This window comes from Hemicordylus capensis, chromosome 2, assembly GCF_027244095.1.
Source record: "Hemicordylus capensis ecotype Gifberg chromosome 2, rHemCap1.1.pri, whole genome shotgun sequence".
NCBI classification, from domain to species: Eukaryota; Metazoa; Chordata; class Lepidosauria; order Squamata; family Cordylidae; genus Hemicordylus; species Hemicordylus capensis.
In genome coordinates this window covers 42,541,604-42,567,894 of record NC_069658.1, presented here as the reverse complement: position 1 = coordinate 42,567,894, position 26,291 = coordinate 42,541,604, and the positions used below count along the sequence as shown (strand labels likewise).

Below are 26,291 nucleotides of genomic sequence, written 5' to 3'. Positions count from 1 at the left end.
GCCGGCTTCAAACTTTGAACCAGTCCCGGTGTTCGAACCTATTTGGAGGCCCATAAAAGGGCCGAACAGGTCCGTGCACATCCCTATTCCAGGGTATGCCTTATTCATTTCAGAAATGAGACTATCAGGAATAATGGAACAATGTGATAACTTCCTTATTTCCCCTCAATATTTCTTACTTCTTATGGGCCTTCCCAGCAACATTAAAACACGTTGTGTGCTCATATAATGCTTCCCTTCTCTTTATATGTTCCCCCCCCCCCTCAGGTAGAGGACAAATGTGGTTGTTGCCATACAACTGTCTTATCTCTTTATTTTTGTCATAATTACAGTTGGAAAGGCATAAACAATTATTGTGAGATGGGGAGCCTTAAATTAAAAATGGTTGGAAACCCGTGTAGTGGAAGCTCTAAACGAATGCCAGGCATTTCCTTCGCGGCATTTGAACCAGTGTTTGAATGTCAAGAATAGGATGGCTACATATGGTTTATCTTTTCCTTTTATTTCCTTCTCCCTTCCCCCCACCCCCCTGGAATTTGATTAGATGTTAGGGGAAATGGTGGAGGCAATTGAGGCTGTACCATGTAGTACTTTAATAACAAATATAATAATGTATGGGTTTTGGGAATTTGGGTGTTGAGTAACAAGACAGGAAAGAAAGCAAAATGCAAAATTTTAGCATCTAAGCATGACTGTTTAGTATCATAAAATAATCCGTATCCCTAAGAAAATTTCTGCAAATTTAGAACAATAAGGTGCTCATTTTCTTGTTGAAATAGTAATGTTCTGCAGACCTATAGCTGTAGCTTCATAGCAGAGTGGCAGACTGTTTTATAAGAGCAGAGATTACAAAGGTCCACTTTAACCTTTTTTTCCTTCCTGGCAGGTGTCCCACTGGCCTGAGGCCAGAGGCTGTGAGCATACTACAGCCTGTGGTTTACACCAGAATGCAGAGCCGACACTCCAGCTGGCTGCACATAATTACAGTGATTGCAGTCTGACAACTGGAGTTACACTACAGTGATGTGATAAATATAAAAATGTATAACAGGTTGAACCTCTTATAAATATATCTGCTTTCTCCCCATTACAGATACGATATCTGCACATATAAAAACAAGCCTTGTGGAACACTGGGTAAGGTTGTAAAGTGTAATCTAAATTAGTATGTATTGCTTTATTGTTTCAGGCTTTGGTATTGATTTATTAAACTATATTTCTTGAGATGGTTTCCTCAACTTTATTATGTTTGTGTGGTAAATGGATCTGGAAATATATTTTGCTAGCAAGAAGCAATGTTTAAATTATATGAACTGTTGTTTTTGACAGCTATATCACTAAAAAAGCCTAGAAGCTGATCAGAGCAACAATTAAGAGGGGAAGAAAAGTCCAGACTGTGTTCTTCCTCTTGAAGACTGCTCTGATAGATTTCACAAATAGAAAGAGGACTCAGGAAAGAGCAAAAAATAAAAAAATAAAAAATCAGAATTTTTAATTGTAAACGTATGTTGTTGAGAGCGCTTATTTGATTATCCCATGCAGTAAAGCCTATTCTGTCCTTTCTATCCCTAAATTATTCTCCATAATGATGGTTTTATTGTGTATTTTATGCTATTTTCCGTGGTTTTAAACCAACACTTGCAATTGATGCTATTAATTTATAAATTTCAATTAGCTAATTGAAAATAAATAATATTCTTAATATTCTCATTACTTTAATATCTTGCTCAGTCTTAATTAGCAACATTAGCATTTTGTGCTGTGTTTACTACATGAATTTGCTAGAATGTTGTCATCTTTGCTCTAGAGAACAAGCTATTTCCTTACTGAATAGGTTCCGTTTTCATTCATCCAGTTAGTCCACAAAATTTTATATTACATCAATCTGATAAAGCACTTGAGATTCAAAACCCTTAGTCTGCATAAAAATAATTCCAAAATAAATATTAATCTTCCACAGAAACTGTTTCCAGTATTAATACTTTCAACGGCTACCATGTCTAGCTTTAAAATGTAGAACACATTTGGGTTTCTTGCTGAAATCACCTTTCTGTTCATCAGGTGTTCTTATTTCACTGTAACTGTCCTTGAGTGTCCATGGCAAGATAATCTTGCTGCTGGGCAGATCTTCAGATTTTTTCATTCATATATTCCTATGCAGGAGCCACACAATGAATTTATATGTATTAAGTTGCCTTCGTAGAGTGATTCTACAGCTGTTTTGTAGCTTCATGGACTTTCCTGCCTTCTATCACATATCTGGCTAGCAGGCTAGTACAGATACTTAGGCCAGGGGCTGCATTCGGATATTGAACTCTATTGCCTTCTCAAACCAAGAAGCATTGGCCATCCAGACTAAGATCACATTTGCATAAGAATATTTCGTGCATACAGCGGGGGAGGGAAAATTTTCACCAATTTCCCCTTCTCTCTACAGTCACCTATGCCTCCCAAAAATATATCATCACAAGTCTCAGATACATAGTTTGTTGGGGGGAGAGGGCTGCAGAGGGAAGGGAGGATTGGTGAAAATTGCCACTCTCCTTTTGCAGATGTGAAATGTTCTTATTTTAGTCTGGATGTCAGCCATTATCTAAAAATCTAAATTTAGTCGCTTAATTCCATACCTTGCAGTATGGCTTATGAGTCAGTTTCTAATGATGCATTTATAAAGGTTCATAAATGGCGTTCCCTCAAGGTCTCCTTTCATGCACTGAATTGCATACACTCCTGCCACCACTTTCATTCAATTCTTTTCAGCATCAAGAAGTGCAGAGTGTAGGGGAGACTTCCTTTCCTAGCTCTAGCCCAGTGCTCACTGCATGAACGGTTGCTCTTACCACCTGTGCATCTCCAACAAGAGCATGGGGCAGCCATACAGAGGGTAGCAGGGCTTGAATGCCAAGTACTGGCTAGTGTTGCGAAATGCCGGAAAGAGAGGAAGAGGTGGCTCACATGCTCAACACTTACTGGTGTTTACAAGAGAAGAGGTGAAGAGGAGGACAGATGGCTACACAGGATAGATGGTTTGGGGAGGAAGAAGCAGCAGTCACAGTGGGGGAACTTTCTCTAGCTCTATGCTCAGGAGAATGGCAGAGAATCTCCCATGTTGTGCTGTGCTTTGGAGAGTGCTTCTCAGTTGCAGTGTTAAATGGATGTTCCCTTGCCCATCTCCTGAGCTTGGGGCTGAGAAAGGAACTGCTGTGTTTTGAAGGCATACTTTCTCCTGAAGTTCAGTCTGACATAAGAGATAAGACTGGGGTGGGACTATGGAGAGTCTATATTTTGACTAGCTACCAAGGCCAGCCAGAGTTTGTAGACACAGACATTGCTATTATCCTTTCATAGCAGCAGTTTATCCATTTGCTTATACACATATAAATGCCGTTGGTTGCTATGACTCTTCCTTCTCCGTCAGACCTGACCTCAGTTACTCATGCACTAGTAACATCCAGAATGGATTACTTCAGTGGACTCTATATGGGGCTGCCCTTGAAGATGGTTTTGAAGTTTCCGCTGGTCCAGAATACTGCTGCAAGGATGCTGGAGTATTACACCCATCCTGCAGCAGCTTCATTGGCCACCAGTTTGCTTCCAGGCTAGATTCAAAGTGCTGGTTTTGACCTTTAAAGCTGTCCATGGCTTAGGACCAGGGTATCTGTTGGATTGTATTTGCCCATACGAATCTTCCAGGGCCCTTCACTCCTCTTCTCGAGCCCTGTTCGTGGCTCTGCCATTGACTGAGATTTGGTTGGTGAGATCAAGAGAGAGGGCCTTTTCAGTTGTGGCCTCTCAGCTCTAGAATACACGCTCAGAAGAGCTTCGTCATGTTTCCTCCCTTAGGGTTTTTTTTTTAAGGGTTTTTCTTAAAACCTACTTGTTCAGGGAAGTTTTTTAGTGGTTTTTTCCCCCCAGTCTGATGGGTTTTTCATTTTAATTTTAGGGAACATAGGAACATAGGAAGCTGCCATATATTGAGTCAGACCATTGGTCCATTTAGCTCAGAATTGTCAAAACAGACTGGCAGCAGCTTCTCCAAGGTTGCAGGCAGGAATCTCTCTCAGCCCTATATTGGAGATGCCAGGGAGGGAACCTGGAACCTAGATGCTCTTCCGAGAGCATCTCCATCCCTTAATATTCATCTTACAGTGCTCACACATGTAGTCTCATTCATATGCAACCAGGGTGGACCTTGCTTAGCTAAGGGGACAGGTCATGCTTGCTACCACAAGACCAGCTTTTCGAGCTGCTTTTGCACCAGATGTGAGACATCCAGTAGCCTCTTAGAGCTTGGCATGTTGGTCAAGTGAAGGCCACCATCTAATGGGTGAGCCACAAAGTGGGCAAGGAAACAAACCCCGGGATGCTGGCACAAACCCAATTTTGATTGAGTTTGTTATAATTGTTTTTATTCTACATTGTGTGTTATTTGTTTTATTGTGCTAAAAGTTTATATTCTATTATTTTATTGTTGTGAGCTGCCCCTAGTAGTATTCACTGGAGGGGCGGGATATACATATTTTAAATAAATAATAATTAATTATTATTATTATTATTATTATTATTATTATTATTATTATTATATGTAACTGGGTGCAGGACTGAGACATAGCTCATAGTAGAGCACATGCCTTCACATGCAGTAGATCTCAGGTCCGGTCCTCAGTAGGTTTGGTTAAAATAAAGATTTTGGATGGGAAGTCCTCTACCTGTGGCCTTGAAGAGCTACTGCTAGTCAGAGTAGACAAAACTGAATTAGGCTATACCAGTTGTGTGACACAGTGTAAGGTAGCTTCATATGAACATAATGACATTGCATATACCTCCAGGATATAAGTTGTTAGAAACTCAAGCAGGTACTTTCCCTGTCCTTTCTCCCATATTCATTTTTCCATGTTGTTTTTCCCCTACTGACAATTTAAACATTCCAAGGCTCCTGGGGGCTAGTGAGTTTCTTCAGTCCAGGCCACATGAGGCTGTTTTGCTTGTTTTTAGTTTCCTTTTTCCTTTTAGTTTATGATTTTGTCTATTTGTGTACCTAAGGAGTGCCCCGCATGTAGAAACTACTGCTTTATGTGAGTGGCCCTATTTTTGTTTCCAATTAGACAGGTATTCAGCCACCTGAATTTCCTTTGTGAGAGAGAAAGAGAGGGAGGGGAAGAGCGAAAGAGAACACACTTCTTCAAGTATGGATGAGGAGAAACAGATTGAAAATCACTCTTGAATCTAATAAATATGTGCAATATTTATCTTATAGATGAAAAGCAAGTAATGCAACCAATTAACTAGCAATTATACAAACAATAATGACCCACAAATGGTTCAGCCTTAACTCATGGATAGTTATATAGTATCTGTTAACTTTTGCTTTTTGAACAGCAGCTTCTGTCACAGTTATTTCTGTTCTCTTGCTTTATGGCTGCCTGTCTACTTCTTTCAGATATCTTCTCTCCCATCATCCATAGCCACAGTAGCCAGTAGTCAGGGATGATGGGAGCTGTAGTCCCAACAATAGTTGGAGGGCTGAAGTTGTGCAGCCCTGCTCTAGAAGCAGAAGGAGCTGTGGATGGATTCAGGAGCTAGCTGATGGAAAAGATGACAGTCCACAAGAGCAGCCCTTCTATGATCTGCATGTTCCAGACCTGATTTTAGGTTTTAGGCTCTTACTTCCAGAGGGAGGGGGCAGAAAGACCTTCTTGGGTAAGGGCATGATCTGGTTCATGATCTGTTGAATCCATTAGAAATGGGTTCCGCACCTGCTCTGAAGCCTATTGATGTGGACTACCGCAGCTCCTTTCAGTGCTTGCACCCCACCCCATGTGACCACGTGGCTATTTATGGTGGGAGGAAGCGCCAGCACTTCAGTTCCTTTATGACCACTGTAGTGATCAGTTAAGAACATAAGAACAGCCCTGCTGGATCAGGCTCAAGGCCCATCTAGTCCAGCATCCTGTTTCTCACAGTGGCCCACCAGATGCCGCTGGAAGCCACAAGCAGGAGTTGAGGGCGTGCCCACTCTCCTGCCATTACTCCCCTGCAATTGGTACTCAGAGGCACCCTGCCCTTGAGGCTGGAGGTGGCCCACAGCCCTCTGACTAGTAGCCATTGATAGACTTCTCCTCCATGAAGTCATCCAAACCCCTCTTAAAGTTCCTCGGTCACTGCGGCTCCTTCATATTGGTTCCTTTTCTTGCATGAGTTCTAGAAATAAAAACAAATATCAGACATTCATTAGCTTTTGGACGTTTGATTGCTTAATACTACGTTTTAACAACTAAAAGGAATAGTTGAGGCGACAGACTGGATCGATAACTTGGCTAACCACTAATGGAATGCTGATGACAGTTATGGATAACCCAAAATGGTCAGACAAGAAAACAGATAAAAAAACTTTTAAAAGTTGTACTGAATGTAATGCTAAGCTGCCTTCTCAAGATGGACATTGCTTGTGCTTAATATGCCTTGGAGAAGCCCACATTACTACTTCGTGTACAGTTTGCCAATCTCAGAGGCAAATTTGTCATAATAGGGAGCTTTGTCTCTGGGCTGCTCTTCATGATGATGCCTTGAATCCCCCAGTTCCATCTAAGGAGGGGGCAAAATTGTCTCCTAAACCATCTGACCGGAGGGCTGAGGCTTCGGTCCAGTCTAAACCCTCAAGGCCTGTGTTCAAGTCTCCCAAACTGCCGAAAAGACATGGAGACAAAATGGTGGAAGCGTTGGAGCCCTCCAAGAAGAAGAAGAAAAAGTCAACACCGGGAGATACTCCTTCTCCTTCATTGGCAAAAGATGTTATAACAACTTTGGTGACAAGACCCTTGAAACCAAGTTCTTCGGCTCTGGATCTATCGACCTCGATGCAGCCAGCCTTGACCTCAGCTGCAAACAATCGAGGTCAGCTCCAATAGCATCGACTTAGAGAGAATCATCAACGTTGATGCATTTGGCTACAGCTGTGCCTCCTTCTGCATCAAGACTGTTGACACCAAGACCAACTCCCTCTGTATCAAGGCCTGTGTTGGCACTGAGAGTGGCTTCTCTTTCCCCAGTGCCAGCCCCAATAAAATCTCCGTCAATGCTGACAATTAGAGAGCAGCCCTCAAAACTCAACATGCCAATTTTGATGGAAACAGTGATTCCAGATTGTCAGATACCAATCACTTTCAAGATCAAGGTTGCTGACTCAGCTGATGCTGAGGGAACTGGAGCTTTGGGCCCCAACATAGCACAATCTTTACTTTCAATGTTGGATTCCAGGATTACTAACCTTTAGTGAATTCCCACAATCTGCAGAGAATGAAACCTATTCAGTGCCTGAAGGTTTGGCAGACCCACCTTCTTCTCAACAACGTCCACCTGTGTGCTATGCACTTACAGCTGCACATCTACAACTAGTTGGCACACCTGAGGCTTCTCGCACTGCATACCTTCCTCTACTCAACCCTATGGCTCTGCCAAGGAATCTCCAGGGCTTGCATATGATTATCAGGAAGATAAGTCGTGGAAGTCCACATTTGAAAGATAGAATCCACTGATGACTGCTTATTCCCAGGCTCTTCAGGTGTGGACACTGGCTGCAGGGGATGTGCCCGAGCCTGGATAGTAAGAAAAGTAGAAACTACAGTTGCGACCACTCAGACCCAGATGGAGACTCCTCTCCTGCCATCTAAACCCATGATGACGTCCAAACAAACTCAGATGAGAGTGGTACAGCACACATCAGCTGCTATTCAGACTGATCCTCTGGAGCCTGCAGTGCCAACTCCTTGTGAGCCACCTACTTGGGAGCATGAGCCATACTCCTTGCCAGAAACTTCTGGGAGCCATCATGGCTCTTCTGACTTTGAGTCAGATACAGAGACAGTAGACCCAGATCCCTCTCCTGACATTGTGACACCTTCACATGTGTCCCCAACATAAATATTCAATTAAATATTGACTACCATATTCAATTAAAAGAAAGACATTGGGGCTTAATTGAAGGCAGAGGCATTGGGGCTTAATCTAAGTACACAAACAGCTACAATCGACCCCATACAACTTTATGGCCAAGTCAAAGTCGGCACACCTAGTCGCCTTACCGCTTCTTCCAGTGATTTCAAGGGCAGTGCGCATTGGAAGTGCCTCACACTTCCACACCAACATCAAAAAGCTTGGAAGGCCTTTATAGGGTGCAAGAGGCTGAGAATATGTACCTGTTAAAACACCTGGTACCTAATTTTCTTGTTATAGATTGTGCAAACGACATAACACCCCTGCAGATAAAGAGGACAGAAAGTTGGATGTACTTGTGAAAAAAATCTACTCTACTGCTTGCTTAACAGTAAAGATAGCCAATTACTCAGCCTGTATGGCTAAATTCAATCACTGCCTTTGGGACAGTTTGGAGCAAGACATGGATAACCTTACTCCGGAAGAATTTAGAGCATGTTTCAAAAAGACCATGTTGAAATCTGCAGCTGTGACACAGCAACAGTTAAGTACAGCTAAGCACCTGGCTGAATCAGAGTCCAGGTCAATGATGTTAAGGTGCCATGCATGGCTCAGATTGGCTTCCTTTCAGTATGACATGAAGAAGGGCTTTCTATTTGAAGGAAAGGGTTTGTTCTCAGAACAGACAGACTCAACCATGGAAAAACTCAAAAAGTCGAAGTCAACAGTGAAGACTTTTATATCGGCGTACACATCCTCATTTGCCACAACATTTAAACCTTACAACAGACCACATTCCAGTTACAGACAGCAAGACTGCAGAGATTTCAAAAAGACTTATCAACCATAAGATAAGTCCTACAGAAGGAGGTGTAGGAGCTGTTGAACAAGAAAGCAATTGTCCTGGTGTGGTGGATACAGGAGGGATTCTACTTCCGCTACTTTCAGATCCCCAAAAGGGATGGTAGAGTATGACCAGTAATGGATCTGAGACATCTGAACAAGTTTGTCCATGTGAAAAAGTATCGAATGATGATGTTGCAAGACATTCTACCACTTCTGCATCAGGAACGGTGGCTTGCAGTGTTAGACCTGTGGGATGCTTATTATCACATAGGGATAAGGCCATTGTACTGAAAATATCTAAGATTCACAGTGGGCAACTCAATTTACCAATATCAAGTCCTACCTACTTCCCCCTGGGTCTTAATAGAATGCATGGCAGCAGTTGTAGCACACTTCAGGACCAGGGGGTTTGCAATTTACCTTTATTTAGATGATTGGCTACTGGCATTAAAAGACAGAGGGTTACTTTCTCAGATACAGTACTTATTACAGCTTCTACAAACCCTCGGGATAGAGGTCAACTGGAGAAAATTTCATCTGACTCTGGTAATGTCAGTCTCCTACATAGGGGCTATCCTGGATACGTGGATGGGGAAGGCCTATTTACTGCAGGAGAGATTCCAAGCCATCTCAGAGCTCGTGTTTCAATTCCAAATGAAACCGGTGCAGTGCACAAGACAGGTTCAACACCTCCTAGGCCTCATGGCATCATGAAAGACAACAGTTAATCACACATGTCTGAAGATGAGAAAAATGCGATTATCGTTCATATCCACCTTGCATCTGAATATAGACAGCCCCCAGAAACAGTTAAACATTTCTTTTCAGATCCTTTGATCCTTGAATTTGTGGACCCATGTGGACAACCTACTACAAGGTGTTCCTTTTCAGCTGGCATCCCCTATGGTGTGGGTGATAACAGATGATTCAGCATTGGGCTGGGGAGGTCACTGCAAGGTTACATCTCTGGGAGGCTAACAACAATTTAAAAACATATAAAAATTAAAACAGTTCAACATATAACACCACATATAAAAGTTAAAACAATACAATAATTTAAAAACCATTAAATTAAACAAATAGTTTTTAAAAAAAAAACTGAGAAAGCTTGGGTAAAAAAATGGGTTTTCAAATGTTTTTTTAAAATTGCCAGAGATGGGCAGGATCGTAACTCAGCAGGGAGTGCATTCCACTATCTCGGGGCAGCAACCGAGAAGGCCCGTCTTTGTGTGACCACCAAATGAGTTGGCGGTAACTGGAGACGGGCCTCCTCAGATGACCTCAATGGGCGGTGGGGTTCGTAGCGAAGAAGATGTTCTCTTAAATACCCAGGACCTAAGCCATTTAGGGCTTTATAAGTGATAATTAGCACTTTGTATTTTGCCCGGGAACCTATAGGCAGCCAGTGTAACTCCATCAGCAAAGGAGTAATGTGGTCTCTCTAAGATGACCCAGAGACCAACCTGGCTGCCGCATTCTGAACCAACTGAAGTTTCCGGACTACGTACAAAGGCAGCCCCACGTAGAGTGCATTACAGAAGCCAAGTCTGGAGGTTACCAACAAATGTACCACTGTTTTGAGGTCATTGATCTTGAGAAATGGGTGCAACTGACGTATCAGCCGAAGCTGATAGAAAGCACCCCGGCCACCATCTCAACCTGAGAAACCAAGGAGAGGTGTGGATCCAGGAGTACTCCCAGACTGCAGACCTGTTCCTTTTGGGGAAGTGTGACCCCATCTAGAACAGGTAGATCAAAATCGTCTCTGGAGTTCTGACCCCGCACAATAAGTACCTCCATCTTATCTGGATTCAGCTTCAGTTTATTCTCCCTCATCCAGCCCATACTGCTTCCAGGCAGGCATTCAGGGAGGATATACCATCTTCTGAAGAAGTTGACATGGAGAAGTAGATCTGGGTGTCATCAGCATACTGGTAACACCCCGCTCCAAATCCCCTGATGATCTTTCCCAGTGGTTTCATGTAGATGTTAAAAAGCACTGGAGAAAGTACGGAGCCTTGAGGGACTCCATACTTAAGCTCAGATCTCGAAGAGCAACAATCTCCATTCTACACCATCTGGAACCTGTCTGAGAGGTAGGAGGGGAACCACTGTAAAACAGTGCCTCCCACCCCCAACCCTCTCAGACCCAGAAGGATACTATGGTCGATAGTACTGAAAGCCGCTGAGAGGTCCAAAAGGACCAACAGAGTCACACTTCCTCTGTCAATTCCCAATTGGAGAACATCCATCAGGCCGACCAAGGCAGTCTCCACCCCATAGCCTGCCCAAAAGCCAGTTTGAAATGGGTCTAGATAATCAGTTTCCTCCAAGACCATCTGGAGCTGAGAGGCCACCACCCAACAGGTTGCTCACAGGTCCAAGAGGTTGCTCACCTGTAACTGATGATCTGGTAGTGATCCGTTGATATCCACTAGACCCACCCAAGCCTCCCCTCTGCAGTAATATACAAGTCTACATCATAGAACTCATCTGTAGCTACAGAGATGACCACTTGCTCTGGCGGTTGTCCAGGAACTGAACTGCTGGCACTTCCTTCCACCTTAAATAGCCACGTGGTCATGTGTGCCCCGCAAGCGCTGAAAGGAGCTGTGGTAGTCCACACCAATAGGCTTCAGCGCAGGAGCAGAACCCATTTCTAATGGATGTCAACTAATCACTACCAGATCATCCATTACAGGTGAGCAACCTGTTTTTTTCAGTGGAAATGATGACATGTATTAAGGAGATGAGAAGAATGAATCCTTCTGACAACATTAGAGAATGCAAGGCAAGTAAAGGGAGGAGTATAGAGCAGGTCTGCACAACTTTGGCCCTTCAGCTCTTTTTGGACTACAACTCCCATCATTCCCAGCCACAGTGGCCAATAAGAGATGATGGGAGTTGAAGGCCAACATTTGCAGGAGGGCCAAAGTTGTGCAGCCCTGATACAGAGTGAGGAAGGGAGCAAGAGGAGGAAGCATCTGTTAATGACAGTTGTAGGAGGGATAGCTAACACAATGTTGCTGAAGTGTGAGGAGGGGAAAGTGAAAAAGAAGGTGTTTAGACAAAATACCAGAAAAAGAGAGGAAAAGACACTCAACAACAGCACTGAAAGAACTGTGATAGAAGTTGCTGTTCAGCTAGCAACAGTTACCTGACACCTTGCCACATGTGATTTGGTTTCAGTCATTTATGGGTATTTCTCATTTGTTATAATTGTCAGGGAATTGGTTGTATTAACTGTTTTTAATCTATAAAAGAGAAAAATATTATTTATATTTATTAGTCTTAAGTAATTGCCAATCTGCCTCTACTTTTTTCATCATTGAAAACTGTGAGCCCTTTCTCATGATCCCTGAGAAGGGCTTGAAGGGGCGAGGGGAGAAAGCCTCAAAAAGCTTACCTCTCCTGCAGATGATCCTTTCATTGTTGCTGGGTGGGTGGATCACCTGCCCAGACTATTGCTGGCTTCTGCCAGCAGCAGGGAGGTTTGAGGGCCGGGAGCACTGTTCCCTCTAATGCATGTGTATGCGTTCACGTTATTTGATGTCCGCTCAGCCAATTTTAGATTCTGTTTAATCAGGAAGGCCCCACTCTGAAAGCATGTGCACACACACTGCCTTAATACTGCTGCCCAGAACAAAACCCATTCCACACACTGATGAAAAAAATTAGAGAGAATACTGGCCGGGAGGCCCTTGGAACTCCCATAATGCACCTTGCAGAACTCCCATAATGTGGAGTCACACGGCACCAACACATGATCAGTTAGCCCAGGCGAATGGAGCATTTGCACCCTTAACCCAGGCTAACAGCCAGGGCTCCCTTGTGGGTTTTTTATTCTGGAATTCACATTAAAGTATAGAAGGTATTATAGAAAGTATTATTTGGTTAAATGACAATGAAATTTAGACAAGTAGGATATTATTATGACATTGGCTTTAGCTAGGCTAGGGAAAACCAACTTGATATGGCTGGGTTCACACAATCACAAGGATTCTGATTAAAAAGTTAATCACAGTTAATGAGGCCCGTGGAGGTGATTGTGAGAACCTAGAATTTCAGGGCAATCAAGATTCAGTCCTGATTAAATGCTGGTTAACTGGAGTGGTTTGACCAGGATTGCCCTGAAATTCTGGTTTCTCTCAATCAGCTCTACTGGGCTCATTAATACTGATCAACTTTTTAACCGGGATTCTTGTGATTGTGTGAACCCAGCCAATATAACTGTTATTGGTCAGAAATTGCAATTGTTTATGTCCACTTACTTTACAAAGGCTTTACTTTCATACCAAGTGATCATGCCATCTTGGAAGTCATGATATCAACGGAAGAGAAAACCTTCAGAAGATCAGATATGTATCTTGAATTTCAGAAAATCTGACTTTAATGAGCTCAGAGATAGGATTTTGTGATAAGAAACTCTCAAGGAAATAGGGGCTGAAGAACGATGGAAGATTCTGAAACATGAGATACTGAAGACACAATCACAAACAATTTCCATGTGAAAGAAAAATGGCAGACACTCAAGAAATTAGTGTGGATGTACAGATAACTCTCCAAACAGCTGAGAAGAAAAAAGTACACATATAGGAAATAGATGGAAGTGCATATAACAAAATACCAAAGAGTCACCAGAACCTGTAGGGATAGTGTTGGGAAAGCTAAGGCTCAGAATGAGCTGAGGTTTGTGAAGGATTTTAAAAATAGTAAAAGGGGCTTTTACAGATGTTTTGAACAAGAGGAGGGTCAAGAAAGTGGTAGGTCTTTTGCTTTGATAAAATGGTAAAATGGTAATGGGTGACAGAAAAAAGGCAGAGCTGCTTAATGCCTATTTTGCATCTATCTTCTCCCACAAGGCAGTTGTGGCCCAGCTGGGCAACAGGTTCACAAATGAAGAAAGGAGGGTAATGTGCCTCAATATAGGTAAAGAGATGGTAAGAGAACATGTAGCTACCTTAAATGTTTACATCTCCAGTACCAGATGCATTACATCCCTGGATACTGAAGAAACCTGTGTTCCTCCAGAGTTCAAAAGGAAGGAGGAGGACTTGGAGGAGGCAGTAGAGGGGATGCTTATCAAATTTTCAGAAAATATGAAGCTAAGCCAAGGAGGGTGGATAGCTAACACCTTAGGAGACATAACCAAGATTCAGTCTGATTTGAGCAAGCTTGAATATTAGGCCAAAACCAACAAGATGAAGTTTAATGGAGATGAAATTAAAATCCTGTATTTGGGTGCAAAATATCAGTGCTCAAATCAAATGGGGGAGACGTGGCTTGGCAATAGCAAATGTGAAAGAGACCTACATTTCTGAATGGCCAACAAACTGAACATGAGCTAGCAATGTGATACAGTTAATGCAGTCTTAGGCTGCATTAACAGAAGCATAGTGTCCAGATAAAAGTAATCATTCAACTCTATTTTGCATTGGTTAAATTTCACTTAGAATACTGTGTCCGATTCTATCTCCCACATTTTAAGAAGGACGTTGATAAACTGGTTCGGAGGAGGGCAGCAGTGATGGTAAGGGTCTGGAAACCAAGTCCTGTGAGGAATGGTTGAGGGAGCTGGGTATATTTCGCCTAGAGAAGACAAGACTAAGGGTAGATATGATAGCCATCTTCAAACATCTGAAGGGCTGTCACACAGAAGAAGGAGCAGACTTATTCTCTGTTACTGCTGAGGGCAGGACTAGAAAGACAGGGTTGGAACGACAAGGAAGCAGATTTAGGCTAGACATTAGGAAGAATTTCCTAAGAGCTGTTGGAATGTGAAACAGTCTGCTTTATGCAGTAGTAGACTCTTTGCTGGATGTTTTCAGACAGAGGACGGACAGACATCTGTCAGGGATATTATAGCAGATTTCTGGGCTAAGCAGGCAGGGTTTTTAAATTTTTAAATATGTCTATCCCTCCCCTCCACTGAAAGTGCTGCTAGGGTTGGACTCAAAGACCTCCAAGGTCCCTTCGAACTTCTATGCACATTCTGTGAACTCTGTTCCACTCTATTCCAAGAGATGGGGTATGTGACAATACTGGCTGACACGATGAGGGAAATTACTCAAAGTAGTCCTGTTGAAATTAAAAGGACAAGTTAGACAATGCCTAACTCATCATCGTTATTTCAACAGGACTACTTTAAGTAATTTCTCTCATCATGTCAGCCAGTATACATGAAAAACATATTACAAAATAGATTATCAAACTATAGTCATCTTTCATCCAATGCAAATACTATGTTTTAACAATATTCCTCAAAGCTCAGGTCTTGGTGAGCCTGAAAGGGAAAGATTTTCTATCTAGAGCAACCACAAAGGATATTGCTGTATATGCTCCTTTATATGGACATGGTACATAATCAGTATAATCTGAACTGAACTAAGAGGTCACAGGAGGCTAATATTAATATAATATAATATAATTCAATATAAACTGAACTAAGAGATCACAGGAGGCTAATGGGGAGAAGGATGTCTGTGAGGGACAAGTATAGTCTTAGCCATGTCTATGGCTTAAAACAATTGTTTTGAAGGTGAAAAGGTACATTTGCTAATGCAAATCCTGGAACACTAAGTTATGCTCCCTTGTCAAGAAATCATTTGGCATAATTTTGGTTTTCTTTCTTATAAATAATATGTGGTCCCAAATACTTATTTCCCCCCCCCGGTCTTTGTTTTGTACCCATGTTTTTGCAGGGCATGTAATCCCCTAGGAGGGTGTGGTTTTTTCCCCAGATAAAGTTTTTCCCCCAGATAAAGAATCATCAGGGAAGAATACTTTTTAAGGCTGCGGGTCACAATGCCGCAATAGTGACAACAAATCAATCCAGCAGTAGTGTACATTCTGTTTAATATTAAAAGGCATGTCTAATATTTTGTCAGTATCTGATGCTTTTATTTCATTTTGGACATTTTTAAGAACACATTTATGTAGTGAGAATTTAGTTTCAGAAAACAGCAATAAATAGAATTCTCTGTGATTTAGGGAATGCAGTTAACATGTCTCTTTCTTTGCAATTGGTGCATTGAGTTTTTGTTTTCATTAAAAATTCCTAAAAATACACCACTTGGGGTTTTTTTGTAGCTAAAAATGTTGCTTGTATGTTTTATGAACCCACTAAACTTAAACAGATCTCTTTAGAAAAATAATGTGGATACATTTTGCTTTCTGCAACCTCAAGAATGTTAAAATAGAAATGCTTGCTTGAATTCCCTCTCCTGGCTCAAGTTACTAGGTGGTCCCCAGTTACCAGAAGTAAAATTTATAAATCTAACCCCTAGTCTAGACATTTTCCAGCAGTGACTGCAGTTCAAAAAATATTAATGTCTAGCCGGCAAAGTGAAATTCCCCCCAGTGATTTTGCAATGACTAGAAAGTTAACCTTTTGCCAACTGCTGCTTCTATGCATGGAGGTTATTAAAAAGAATCCAGGCATTTATAACTAGGGCTTTTAAGATTGAAACACCTTGGCATGACCCTTTGTGTCTCCCTTTGTTTGTTCAGGCTTGGCCTCTGTGGCTGGAATGTGTGAGCCTGAAAGGAGCTGTAGCATTAATGAAGATATTGGCCTGGGTTCAGCTTTTACCATCGCACATGAGATTGGTCACAAGTGAGTACATTTTTAAAATCTTTATAAATCAAAGTTTAATAACCTCTATCTTCATCTGTGGCTTTATTCTCTCATCTGCGCTATTTGTTTTGTACTTAGAAGAACTCCAGTGATTCATTTTATTTTACTTTTGTTTGTATTCACTATCAACTTGACCCTAAAAGACTTATTGCTGTAGCACATAAATATTCAAGATAGGGCGTGCCTCCAGTATAACGTCACAAAACATGACTTAATGTTGGCACTGTAGCAGCATTACGCAAGAATAACAGCTAATGTTACACTGAAACAGTTTAGATCAGGATGCAAGTTTCAATTTGGAAATTGAAAACTCTTCCTCACCATTCTGTTTCTAATCCAGTATATTGAATGCTTCTAATCATGAGGGTACTTAGAACCTCTAAAGGTTTCCTATAAAGGTGATCAGGCCTGGTTTCAGCATGTGGCACCCTCAGGCAAATGCCAGGGGCTTGGTTCTGCCTCAGGAAGACCCACTGCCACTAGACTCCATTCAGTGTGTTTCTTTTCCAGCACTCTTGTCAGCACTGATGTATCTAGAGCCACAGTTTTTATTCCTCATAATGCCTCCAGTGTAGTAATGTTCCAGAGCAATGATATGTTGAGGGCACTGTGGGAGAATTCAGACAGTGACTTCAACTGCATCAGTGCTCCCGATCAGTGCAACTGATCACTGCTGTTACTGCCCACTGCTACTCCCTTGTAAGACCATGAAGTGGGCCCCCCATGTGAGGCTTACTGGATGACAGTGGCAGTAGACAACTATAGGGGTAGTACTATTCTCAGCACGAGCTCAGCTGCATCTGCTATTTTATTCTCGTGACATAGGGTCACTCTTGAGCAATGCTAACTCCTAACATAGGGTCACTCTGGGGACAGCAGCTCCAGCTGTTCTGGTGCTGAGAGGAACTTTGCTGCTTCTGTGTGTTCTACCTCTGCTGCTACCAACCCTGTTGGGAACCACATATATAGGGGGCCCCAGAAATGTAAGTGGAGAACCACAGGGAGGCTCTTTTCCTCCAACCAGAAGCCAGCTCTGAAGATAAATTTTTCCATTAGCACAAATATGTGCAAAACTGAATGTAAATTATCAGGTGTGGTAACACATATGTATTTTACTGTGTATATAGAAAAGTGTTATCCATATAGAAAGCTGGTTTTCATTACTATAAAAAAGGGTGGAGCTTCATTTCATATAATTGCATGTAACATATTTGCCCCTAAGTCTCAGTATTTAATTGCAAGATGGCAACTTCTTCTAGGATTTACTTCTGGAGGACAGATGTTTTTACAGCTACTAACCTGACATTAACCAGCATGATCAGAAACTCTATTGAAGCTGAATTTAATATATTCCAAGTATGGAATATGTCTGTCCTCTTTTCTACATATGTCGTGCACAACAGTGCCCTATACTACCCTTCCTAAATATACAACCTCAGGAATGTTTGATCTTTATTAGTATATCAGGGTGGTTATATAATCTCTGGGCCACTTTGATTAGGACAAGTTCTCATAACAGGACTGGTACCCATTAATTATTTGGACAATATACAATCTAATTATATGCACATGTGTGCATGTTTGCTGTATGTGTATATGTGTGTATATATGGGTCACTTATTTTGCCATGTAATGGTTATGTTTTAACATAAAACACTTATTTTTTAAATAAACAGTATAAGAAAAGAAAATGTGATCTGTCTTTAGGCAGTTTTCTTTCTAAATAAGTCTCTCCTTATTAATTTGTGGAAAATATAAGAAATATGACCATGGAAAACAAATCTTTCAAGTTAGATCTGGTTGAATACGTAAAATCTCTAAAAAGTGTTTTCATGAATTCAGAAATAGCTGCATCTTTTGAAAAAGCATTTGGGCAAAATGTTCAGACATAACACTAAACCATGGTTTAATGCTATGTAAACAAGCTTAAGGTTACCAGAGTTTCCTCCACTCTCGCATACAAGAGGAGAGTAAATGTTTCCTCTCGCTCTCACATTCTTCTCTCAAATATGAGAGAAGAGTAAAAGCTTTGGCTTTTGTTTCACTTTAAGAATGAACCACAGTTCCCTGTTACATATGCATGTGGGGAAAGGAATGCATACTGTTTTTAAAAATGCATACACATACAGATTTTTAAAAAACCTTTAGCTTTAATACAGTTCAAGGTTAATGGTTGTATACCAGATGGGGTAGAAAATCAAGGATATTATGATTAAAAATCAAACAATACTCTGACAAGGATGCTATAACTTTGGGGAAATCTCTGATAGCTTACATTAGGAAAGTAGTGAAACAGTGATTTCCTGTCGGGGGTGGGAATAGCTTTTAATTAGTTACTTTTGAACATTAGTGAAATCCTTTATTGTGGAGCAATTGAGAGAATAAATTTATTTAGACAAATCCATGTTCAAAATGTAGCATTTGAACTCTAGTTGGTTCTTCCAAAAGATATTGGCTGACATAATGCTCAGCATACCACAGGTGGTTCTGTACCGCCCACACTGCTGCAGGAGTCTAAAACAATCCTGGCAGTGTTGCGCAGGAGTGCTTTTGCATGAATATGTGAAATTGTGCGATTGCACAATGTTATGCCATAGTCTGCAAGTGTGATTGTGCAATTTTATGTGTTAGTGCAAGCACATTCTTGCTCATAGTGCCAGCATTGTTTTCGATGTCCACAGCAGCACAGGCAGTCCAGAACTGCTCCCAGTGTATTGCTCATTGTATCAGCCATTGTCTCAGCTGTTCTATTGTTCTATTGAACCCACACAGTTTTAACATGTTAAAATGAGAGTGTTTCTCTAAGCCTTTGTCACATAGACCCCTTTAACCAAATCCTTCTACATAGGAACATAGGAAGCTGCTATATACTGAGTCAGACCATAGATCCATCTAGTTCAGCATTGTTTACACAGATTGACAGCAGCTTCTCCAAGGTTGCAGGCAGGAATCTCTCTCAGCCCTATCTTGGAGAAGCCAGGGAGGGAACTTGGAACCTTCTGCTCTTCCCAGAGCGGTTTCATCCTCTAAGGGGAATATCTTACAGGGCTATCTTCAAGGGAATATCTAAATATGGTTCCTCAATCTGCCATTCAATTTTTTCTTCCTGGTATCTAGTTTTTTTTAACAGCAAAGAAATAAATGAGCCGATCTTCTAGTGAGTATTTTATCCCAGCAATCCAGTGGTTTTGCTTTCCCCAAAAACTTTCCCGAAGGGAAGATAAAATCTCAAATACAACGTGAAGTTCAAGATCTGGGTTGTGATCCGTTGATACCATTAGAGTGGGGTTCTGCGCCTGTGTGGAAGCCTCTCGGTATCTAGTTCTACAGCTCCTCTACGGTGCCTGCGCCCCGCCCCATGTGACCACATGGCTATTTAAGGCGTGAGGAAGTGCAAACACCTCAGTTCCTTTTCGACCGCTGTAGGGATCGCTCGCGATTTCTGCGGCTCCTTCGTTTGGTTCCTTGCGAATTCATTTTGGAAAAAGTTCTACCATTTCTGACCACAGACTGCTTACTGACTATTCTTTGGATTGTGATTTGGACTGCTGGAATATTGAATTGACATTGGACTATTTTCTGGACTTCCGTTATGTACCGTTTTCAACTGTTGAAAGATTGGACTGATTCTGGCATTTTGACCACGGCTTGTCCCACGGAGTGAGTACAATGGAAACCCCTAAAGGAAAAAAGACTTTTAAGCGCTTCACAGAGTGTAAAGCAAAATTGCCCTCTCAAGATGGCCACAGTTTGTGCCTGTTATGTTTGGGGGAGGCCCATCTAACTTCCACCTGTAAAGTCTGCCAGTTGTTTTCTAAGCAGATGAGGAGGAATAGGGAACTTAGTCTATGCACAGCTTTATACGACGACGCCTTAACTGCGCCCTCCACTTTGACAAAATCTCCTCAAGGTGTGAGGGCCCTGGGTTCGGCCCAGTCTAAAATCTCCATGCCCGCCGAGAAAGTCCCTAAGCCCTTGAAAAGGCAGGGTGATAAAATGGCGTCCGCCGAAAAACCCGCGAAAAAAGCAAAGAAACTATTCTCCTCCAGCTCAACGCCGTCACCAAGATCGGCTCAGGAAGTGGATGTTATTTCGGCATCGACGTCTCAATTGACATCGAGGAAATCAGTTCCGTCGAGACCGGAAACTCCACACCCATCGACATCGAATTCGATACCGAGGGAGACCTCTCTATTGAAACGCCAGAATGCTCGGCATCGACATCGAGGCGGAGAAAACCGTCGACACCGAGAGCACCGAGTCATACGACATCGGCGTTGGCATCAATGCCAAATGACACATCGACATCGACTTTGATGCCGAAGGAGACGTTACAAGAAAGCGCACCGAGTCATACGACATCACCTTCAGCATCGATGCCGGATGCCACAGGAGACATTACAGAAGGGCACCACATCGACGTTGATAGAAAAAACTAAAATGATTGCATTGACATCGATGCCCACGATCCCGTCAGCCCATGATCTGGGGCCCGCACTGACTCCAGTTAGATCCCCCTCTACATCGAGAGATGGATATCAATTGTTGACACTAAATATGCCGGCTAACATCACTACTGTGACTCCTCGGTTCCATGTTCCAATGACATTCTCTTTAGAGGAGGAAGATCTGTCGGATGTGGAGCCCGCTTCTCTGGACCCCCTTCTGAAGATGCTTGATTCGACTGCTACCACACCTTCAACTTTTCAGGGTTTTCCACACTCTGATGATGGTCGGGCACCTATCTCAACCCCGGCTCCTACACTACTGACTTCCACGCAGCTCGCCACGCCTACTCCATGGCACACTTGCGGGTTCAGCTATGCCGTGTCACCATCGAGGGAAACGGCCCTTCCAGTTACCTCCTCACCAGGGGTATCATATGACTTCCAGGAGGACCGTGTGTGGAGGCCTTCGAGCTCTGCCGTTCGGCATCAAGATGTATCAGTTCTTCGACAACCTAATATGAGTGCTACACCACTCCATATACGTCTGTTATCAGCAGGACATGCTCCAGCTATGCCTATTAGAATGCAAAAAGCAGCTTCCACTCAAACTCCTTGACCTCTTATTTTCAACAGGGGCTCCCAAACGATGGTTCGCACATTTACCACCTTGGCGGTACAAACTGAACCCTTAGCGCCTATGCCTCATCCACCACCTGCTTCTCCAGGGGCACCTCCTTCAAGTTAAACCCATTCTGAAGACGGCTAGGGAGATAGTCACCATGGCTCCTCTGACTTTGAGTCAGATACGGAAACCGTAGAGGTGGACCCTTCTCCAGATGTGGCTACTCCAGCCCATGTCTCGCCGACAGAAGAACTTAAAGCCTACCACTCTCATGTAAAGTAGATGGTGTCGGCGCTGGGTCTGGATCTGTCTTCTCAACTAAAGACCATAGACAATCCAGTCTATAATTTCATGCAGCAATCTCAGTCGGCCCAACCTGTCGCTTTACCACTACTACCCATAATATCTAATGTGGCTCAATGCGCTTGGCAAGTGCCACACACTTCTACTCCTACGTCTAAGCACTTAGAGGGCCTCTACCGGGTGCAGGAGCAAGATAACATGTACCTGTTTAAACATCCAATTCCGAACTCCTTAGTCATAGATTGTGCAACCACTTCCAGATCAGGAAGGAGGCACACCACTCCGGCAGATAAAGAAGGAAGGAAATTGGATGTTATGGGGAGAAAGCTAAATTCTACAGCATGTCTTTTGGTGAAAGTGGCAAATTACTCAGCTTGCATGGCAAAATATAGTTATTGCATTTGGGAAGATCTGGAAATGGATTTGGATGCACTTCACAAAGAGGACACCGGCCTTATACCAAGAGGTGCAGGAGCACTTGCGCAAAAAAGCTGTTGTGCCAGTGTGATGGGCACAAAGACGGGAAGGGTTCTACTCCCATTATTTTCAAATTCCAAAGAAGGATGGGGGGATAAGGCCTATCATGGACCTGAGACATCTAAACAAGTACGTCCAAGTAAAGAAATACCGTATGATAACGTTACAGGATATCCTGCCGCTCCTACACCAAGAGCGGTGGCTGCTGACGTTAGACTTGAAGGACACTTACTTTCATATAGGAATCCATCCATCCTACCAGAAATACCTATGGTTCACTTTAGGAAATGCAATTTACCAGTACCAAGTATTACCATTTAGACTTTGCACTGCCCCTCGTGTCTTTACAAAGTGCATGGCTGTGGTGACAGCCCACCTGAGAACGAAAGGACTAAAACTGTATCCATACCTTGACGATTGGCTTCTGTCATCACACGATAAAAGCGAGTTACTTTCGCAGATAGATTATATGTTGAGCCTTCTCCAGGACCTCGGGATACATATCAACAGGAAGAAGTCCAACCTCACAGTGGCACCTGTCATGACGTACATTGGAGCTGTGCTGAATGCCACCTTTGGGAGAGTGTTTCTTCTGGAGGATCGTTGCCAGGCCATCACCACCCTGGTACACCAATTTCAGGGCAACACTTCACAACCAGCTCATCAAATACAGCGTCTGTTGGGCCTAATGGCCTCTTGCAAGTCGACAGTACATTACACCCGGCTGAAGATGAGGAAGTTACAAACGTGGTTCCTCTCTTCCTTCAACTTGCTGAGGGACAGCCCACTAAAGTGCCTTCTGGTTCCCATACCAGTCTTCCGCATGTTGTCCTGGTGGACTCAGAAGACCAACCTACTCAGAGGAGTACCCTTCTGGTCACAACCTCCATCAGTTTGGGTCATGACAGATGCTTCCCTATGAGGGTGGGGAGGTCATTGCAATGCCACCACGACTCAAGGCCTCTGGACACGTGCACAGAGCCAACTACATATAAACTTTCTAGAGTTTCTAGCAGTCTTCCTTTCAATGAAGGCCTTCCTACCAATGCTACGGGGCAGGGTTGTACAATTACAGCTGGACAACACAACGGCAATAGCCTACCTGAACAGACAAGGAGGAACAGTCTCAAGATCTCTGTGTGCCCTGAGCCTACAGATTTGGCATTGGTGCATCAGGAACAGTATTATGCCACTGGCCATTCACATCAAGGGCACAGGCAACATAATAGCAGATGGCCTCAGTTGTTCGTTCTTGATAGAAAATCAGCACAAGTGGGAACTGAATGACACTTACCTAAGTCAGATATTCTGCCTTTGGGGTCACCCAGAGATCTACTTATTTGCTATGCGGTAGAACACAAAATGCAAGCTATTCTGCTTGAGAGCGGGTCACGACCAGCGGTCCTTGGGAGAGGCCTTCCAACTGGACTGGTCGGAAAACTGGAGCTATATGTCCCCCAACACCACCACCACCACTTGTAGGCAGAGTTGTAGCACGCCTGCTGATGGGCCATGTGAAGTGCATCCTGATCACACCGTGGTGGCCCCGCCAAGCATGGTTTCCGCATTTACTCAGACTGACTTTGAACAACTTTCAGAGACTTCCCAACCAGCCAGACCTCCTGATTCAGGAAAACAGGTGCCTGTTACATCCGGGGGTTAGGGTTAGTGGATCATACTGAATCAGCGCAAACCATCTACAAGACGGAATTAAGCTAGCAAGTGGAGGAGGTTTGCTGTCAATGCTTCTCGTCACGCCTTTCGCCCTAAGGAAGCCTCAGTCCATGTGCTTCTACGAGACAGAATTATGCTAGCAAGTGGAGGAGGTTCGCTGTCTATGCTTCTCGTCACGCCTTTCGCCCTAAGGAAGCTCAGTCCATGCGTCTTGTAGACGGTTTGCGCTGATTCAGTATGATCCGCTTCAGGAGTCAACCCTCCACGCTGTCAGTTGTAGGGTTAGAACCCCCGGATGTAACAGGCACCCGTTTTCCTGAATCAGGAGGTCTGGCTGGTTGGTAAGTCTCTGAAAGTTGTTCAAAGTCAGTCTGAGTAAATGCGGAAACCATGCTTGGCGGAGCCACCATGGTGTGATCAGGATGCACTTCACATGGCCCATCAGCAGGCGTGCTACAACTCTGCCTACAAGTGGTAGAGGGAGGAACATACAGCTCCAGTTTTCCGACCAGTCCAGTTGGAAGGCCTCTCCCAAGGACTGCTGGTCGTGACCCGCTCTCGAACAGAATAGCTTGCATTTTGTGTTCTACCGCGCAGCAAATAAGTAGATCTCTGGGTGACCCCAAAGGCAGAATATCTGACTTAGGTAAGTGTCATTCAGTTCCCACTTGTGCTGATTTTCTATCAAGAACGAACGACTGAGGCCATCTGCTATTATGACCTCTCTTAAAAACGCAAAACTCTCAAATGTATCTATTAAAGTCCACCTAGCGGCTTTATCATCTAGACATCCAGGGTAGGATGGCAGGACGGTGTTCTCCCATCCCTCCTGCAAAAGTTTCTTGAAGGGCCTGGCTAACTTGTACCCTCCTGTCCGCAAACTGCTTGAACAGTGGAGTATCTCACTGGTCCTCTCCGCTCTCGCTGAGCCCCCATTCGAACCCATGCATTCTATGTCACTGAAGCTAACGTCGTTAAAAATTGCCTTCCTAGTAGCGATCACCACTGCGTGCAGGGTGAGTGAGCTTACGGCTCTCCGGATGGATGTCCCCTACACACGTTTCTACCCAGACAAAGTTCTCCTTCGACCTGATATCTCCTTCTTACCTAAAATTGTGTCGGACTTCCACATCAACCAGGATGTAGTGTTGCCCACTTTCTTTAAATCTCCAACCACACCGCTGGAAAAGGCTCTGCATTCCTTGGATGTTCACAGGGCTCTTCTTTACTACCTTTCTAAGACTAAACCTTTCCGGTCATCGAAAAGACTGTTCATCTCCTATAAAGGGAAGAACAAGGGACAGACATCAAGACAGAGACTGTCACACTGGCTGGTGGAGACTATCCGTCTGGCATACTCTCTACAAAAGATACAGCCCCCAAAGACCATCAGGGCACATTCCACGAGGGCATATGGTGCTTCAGCTGCTCAACTGGCTGGCATATCCTTTCAGGATATTTGCAAGGCTGCTACTTGGTCATCTGAGCAGCCATTCGTAAAGCACTACGCCATAGACTTGCGGTCTGCTGTGGAGGCGAATTTTGGGAGAGCTGTCCTAAAAAGGGTGTTGCAATGACTCTACTGCTCCCTCCTCCTTACAGAGCTAACTAGTCACCCACTCTAATGGTATCAACGGATCATTACCCAGATAAACAGGTTGCTCACCTGTAACTGATGATCTGGTAGTGATCCGTTGATATCCATTAGACCCTCCCGAACTCCCCCTCCACAGTAGTACTTACCTCACTATAAGTAGAACTTACCTGCTTATTCGACTGCTTTGTCAGTCTACAAGGAACTGAGGTGCCTGCACTTCCTCCCACCTTAAATAGCCACGTGGTCATGTGGGGTGGGGCGCAGGCGCCGTAGAGGAGCTGTAGAACTCGATACCGAGAGGCTTCCGCACAGGCGCAGAACCCCACTCTAATGGATATCAACAGATTACTACTAGATCATCAGTTACAGGTGAGCAACCTGTTTTTTGTCTTCATTAGAAACAACTATTTTAAAAGAAAATTTCTAATATTAAGAATATCTTGAGTATTGAAATGCAGTGGTGCTGCAGTCTGTATTATAGTGGTCATTAAGTACTCTTAGGTCAGTAAGAATTTCCCCAGGCAACAGTTGTTTTTCTATAGAGAAATTAAGAGAACATACCTCAGAGTCCTATTTCTCACATTGCTTATGCAGCATGGCAACCACTGCATTGCAACACCTTCTCATTCTATAAAGATACATGAAAACCACTTGGATGTCTTCCTATGCCAGATATTCCCCATGGATTCTTCTCACATGGCTTTTTACATTACCTGATGAGCACGGGAGGGAGCTATGCTACATCAGTTCTTTGCT

At 43.3% G+C, this 26,291-nt stretch overlaps 1 protein-coding gene across 7 annotated transcripts in view; it reads left to right on the top strand.

The window, feature by feature from the left end:
- ADAMTS6 (ADAM metallopeptidase with thrombospondin type 1 motif 6) overlaps nt 1-26,291 on the top strand; it is a 307,359-nt gene that overhangs the window by 99,432 nt on the left and 181,636 nt on the right. For all 7 annotated transcript variants that reach the window (XM_053298693.1, XM_053298688.1, XM_053298689.1 and 4 more), the window contains 2 exons: nt 1,094-1,137; nt 16,288-16,393. In XM_053298693.1, coding sequence (XP_053154668.1) covers nt 1,094-1,137; nt 16,288-16,393 — 150 coding nt within the window. The remainder of the gene's footprint in view (nt 1-1,093; nt 1,138-16,287; nt 16,394-26,291) is intronic.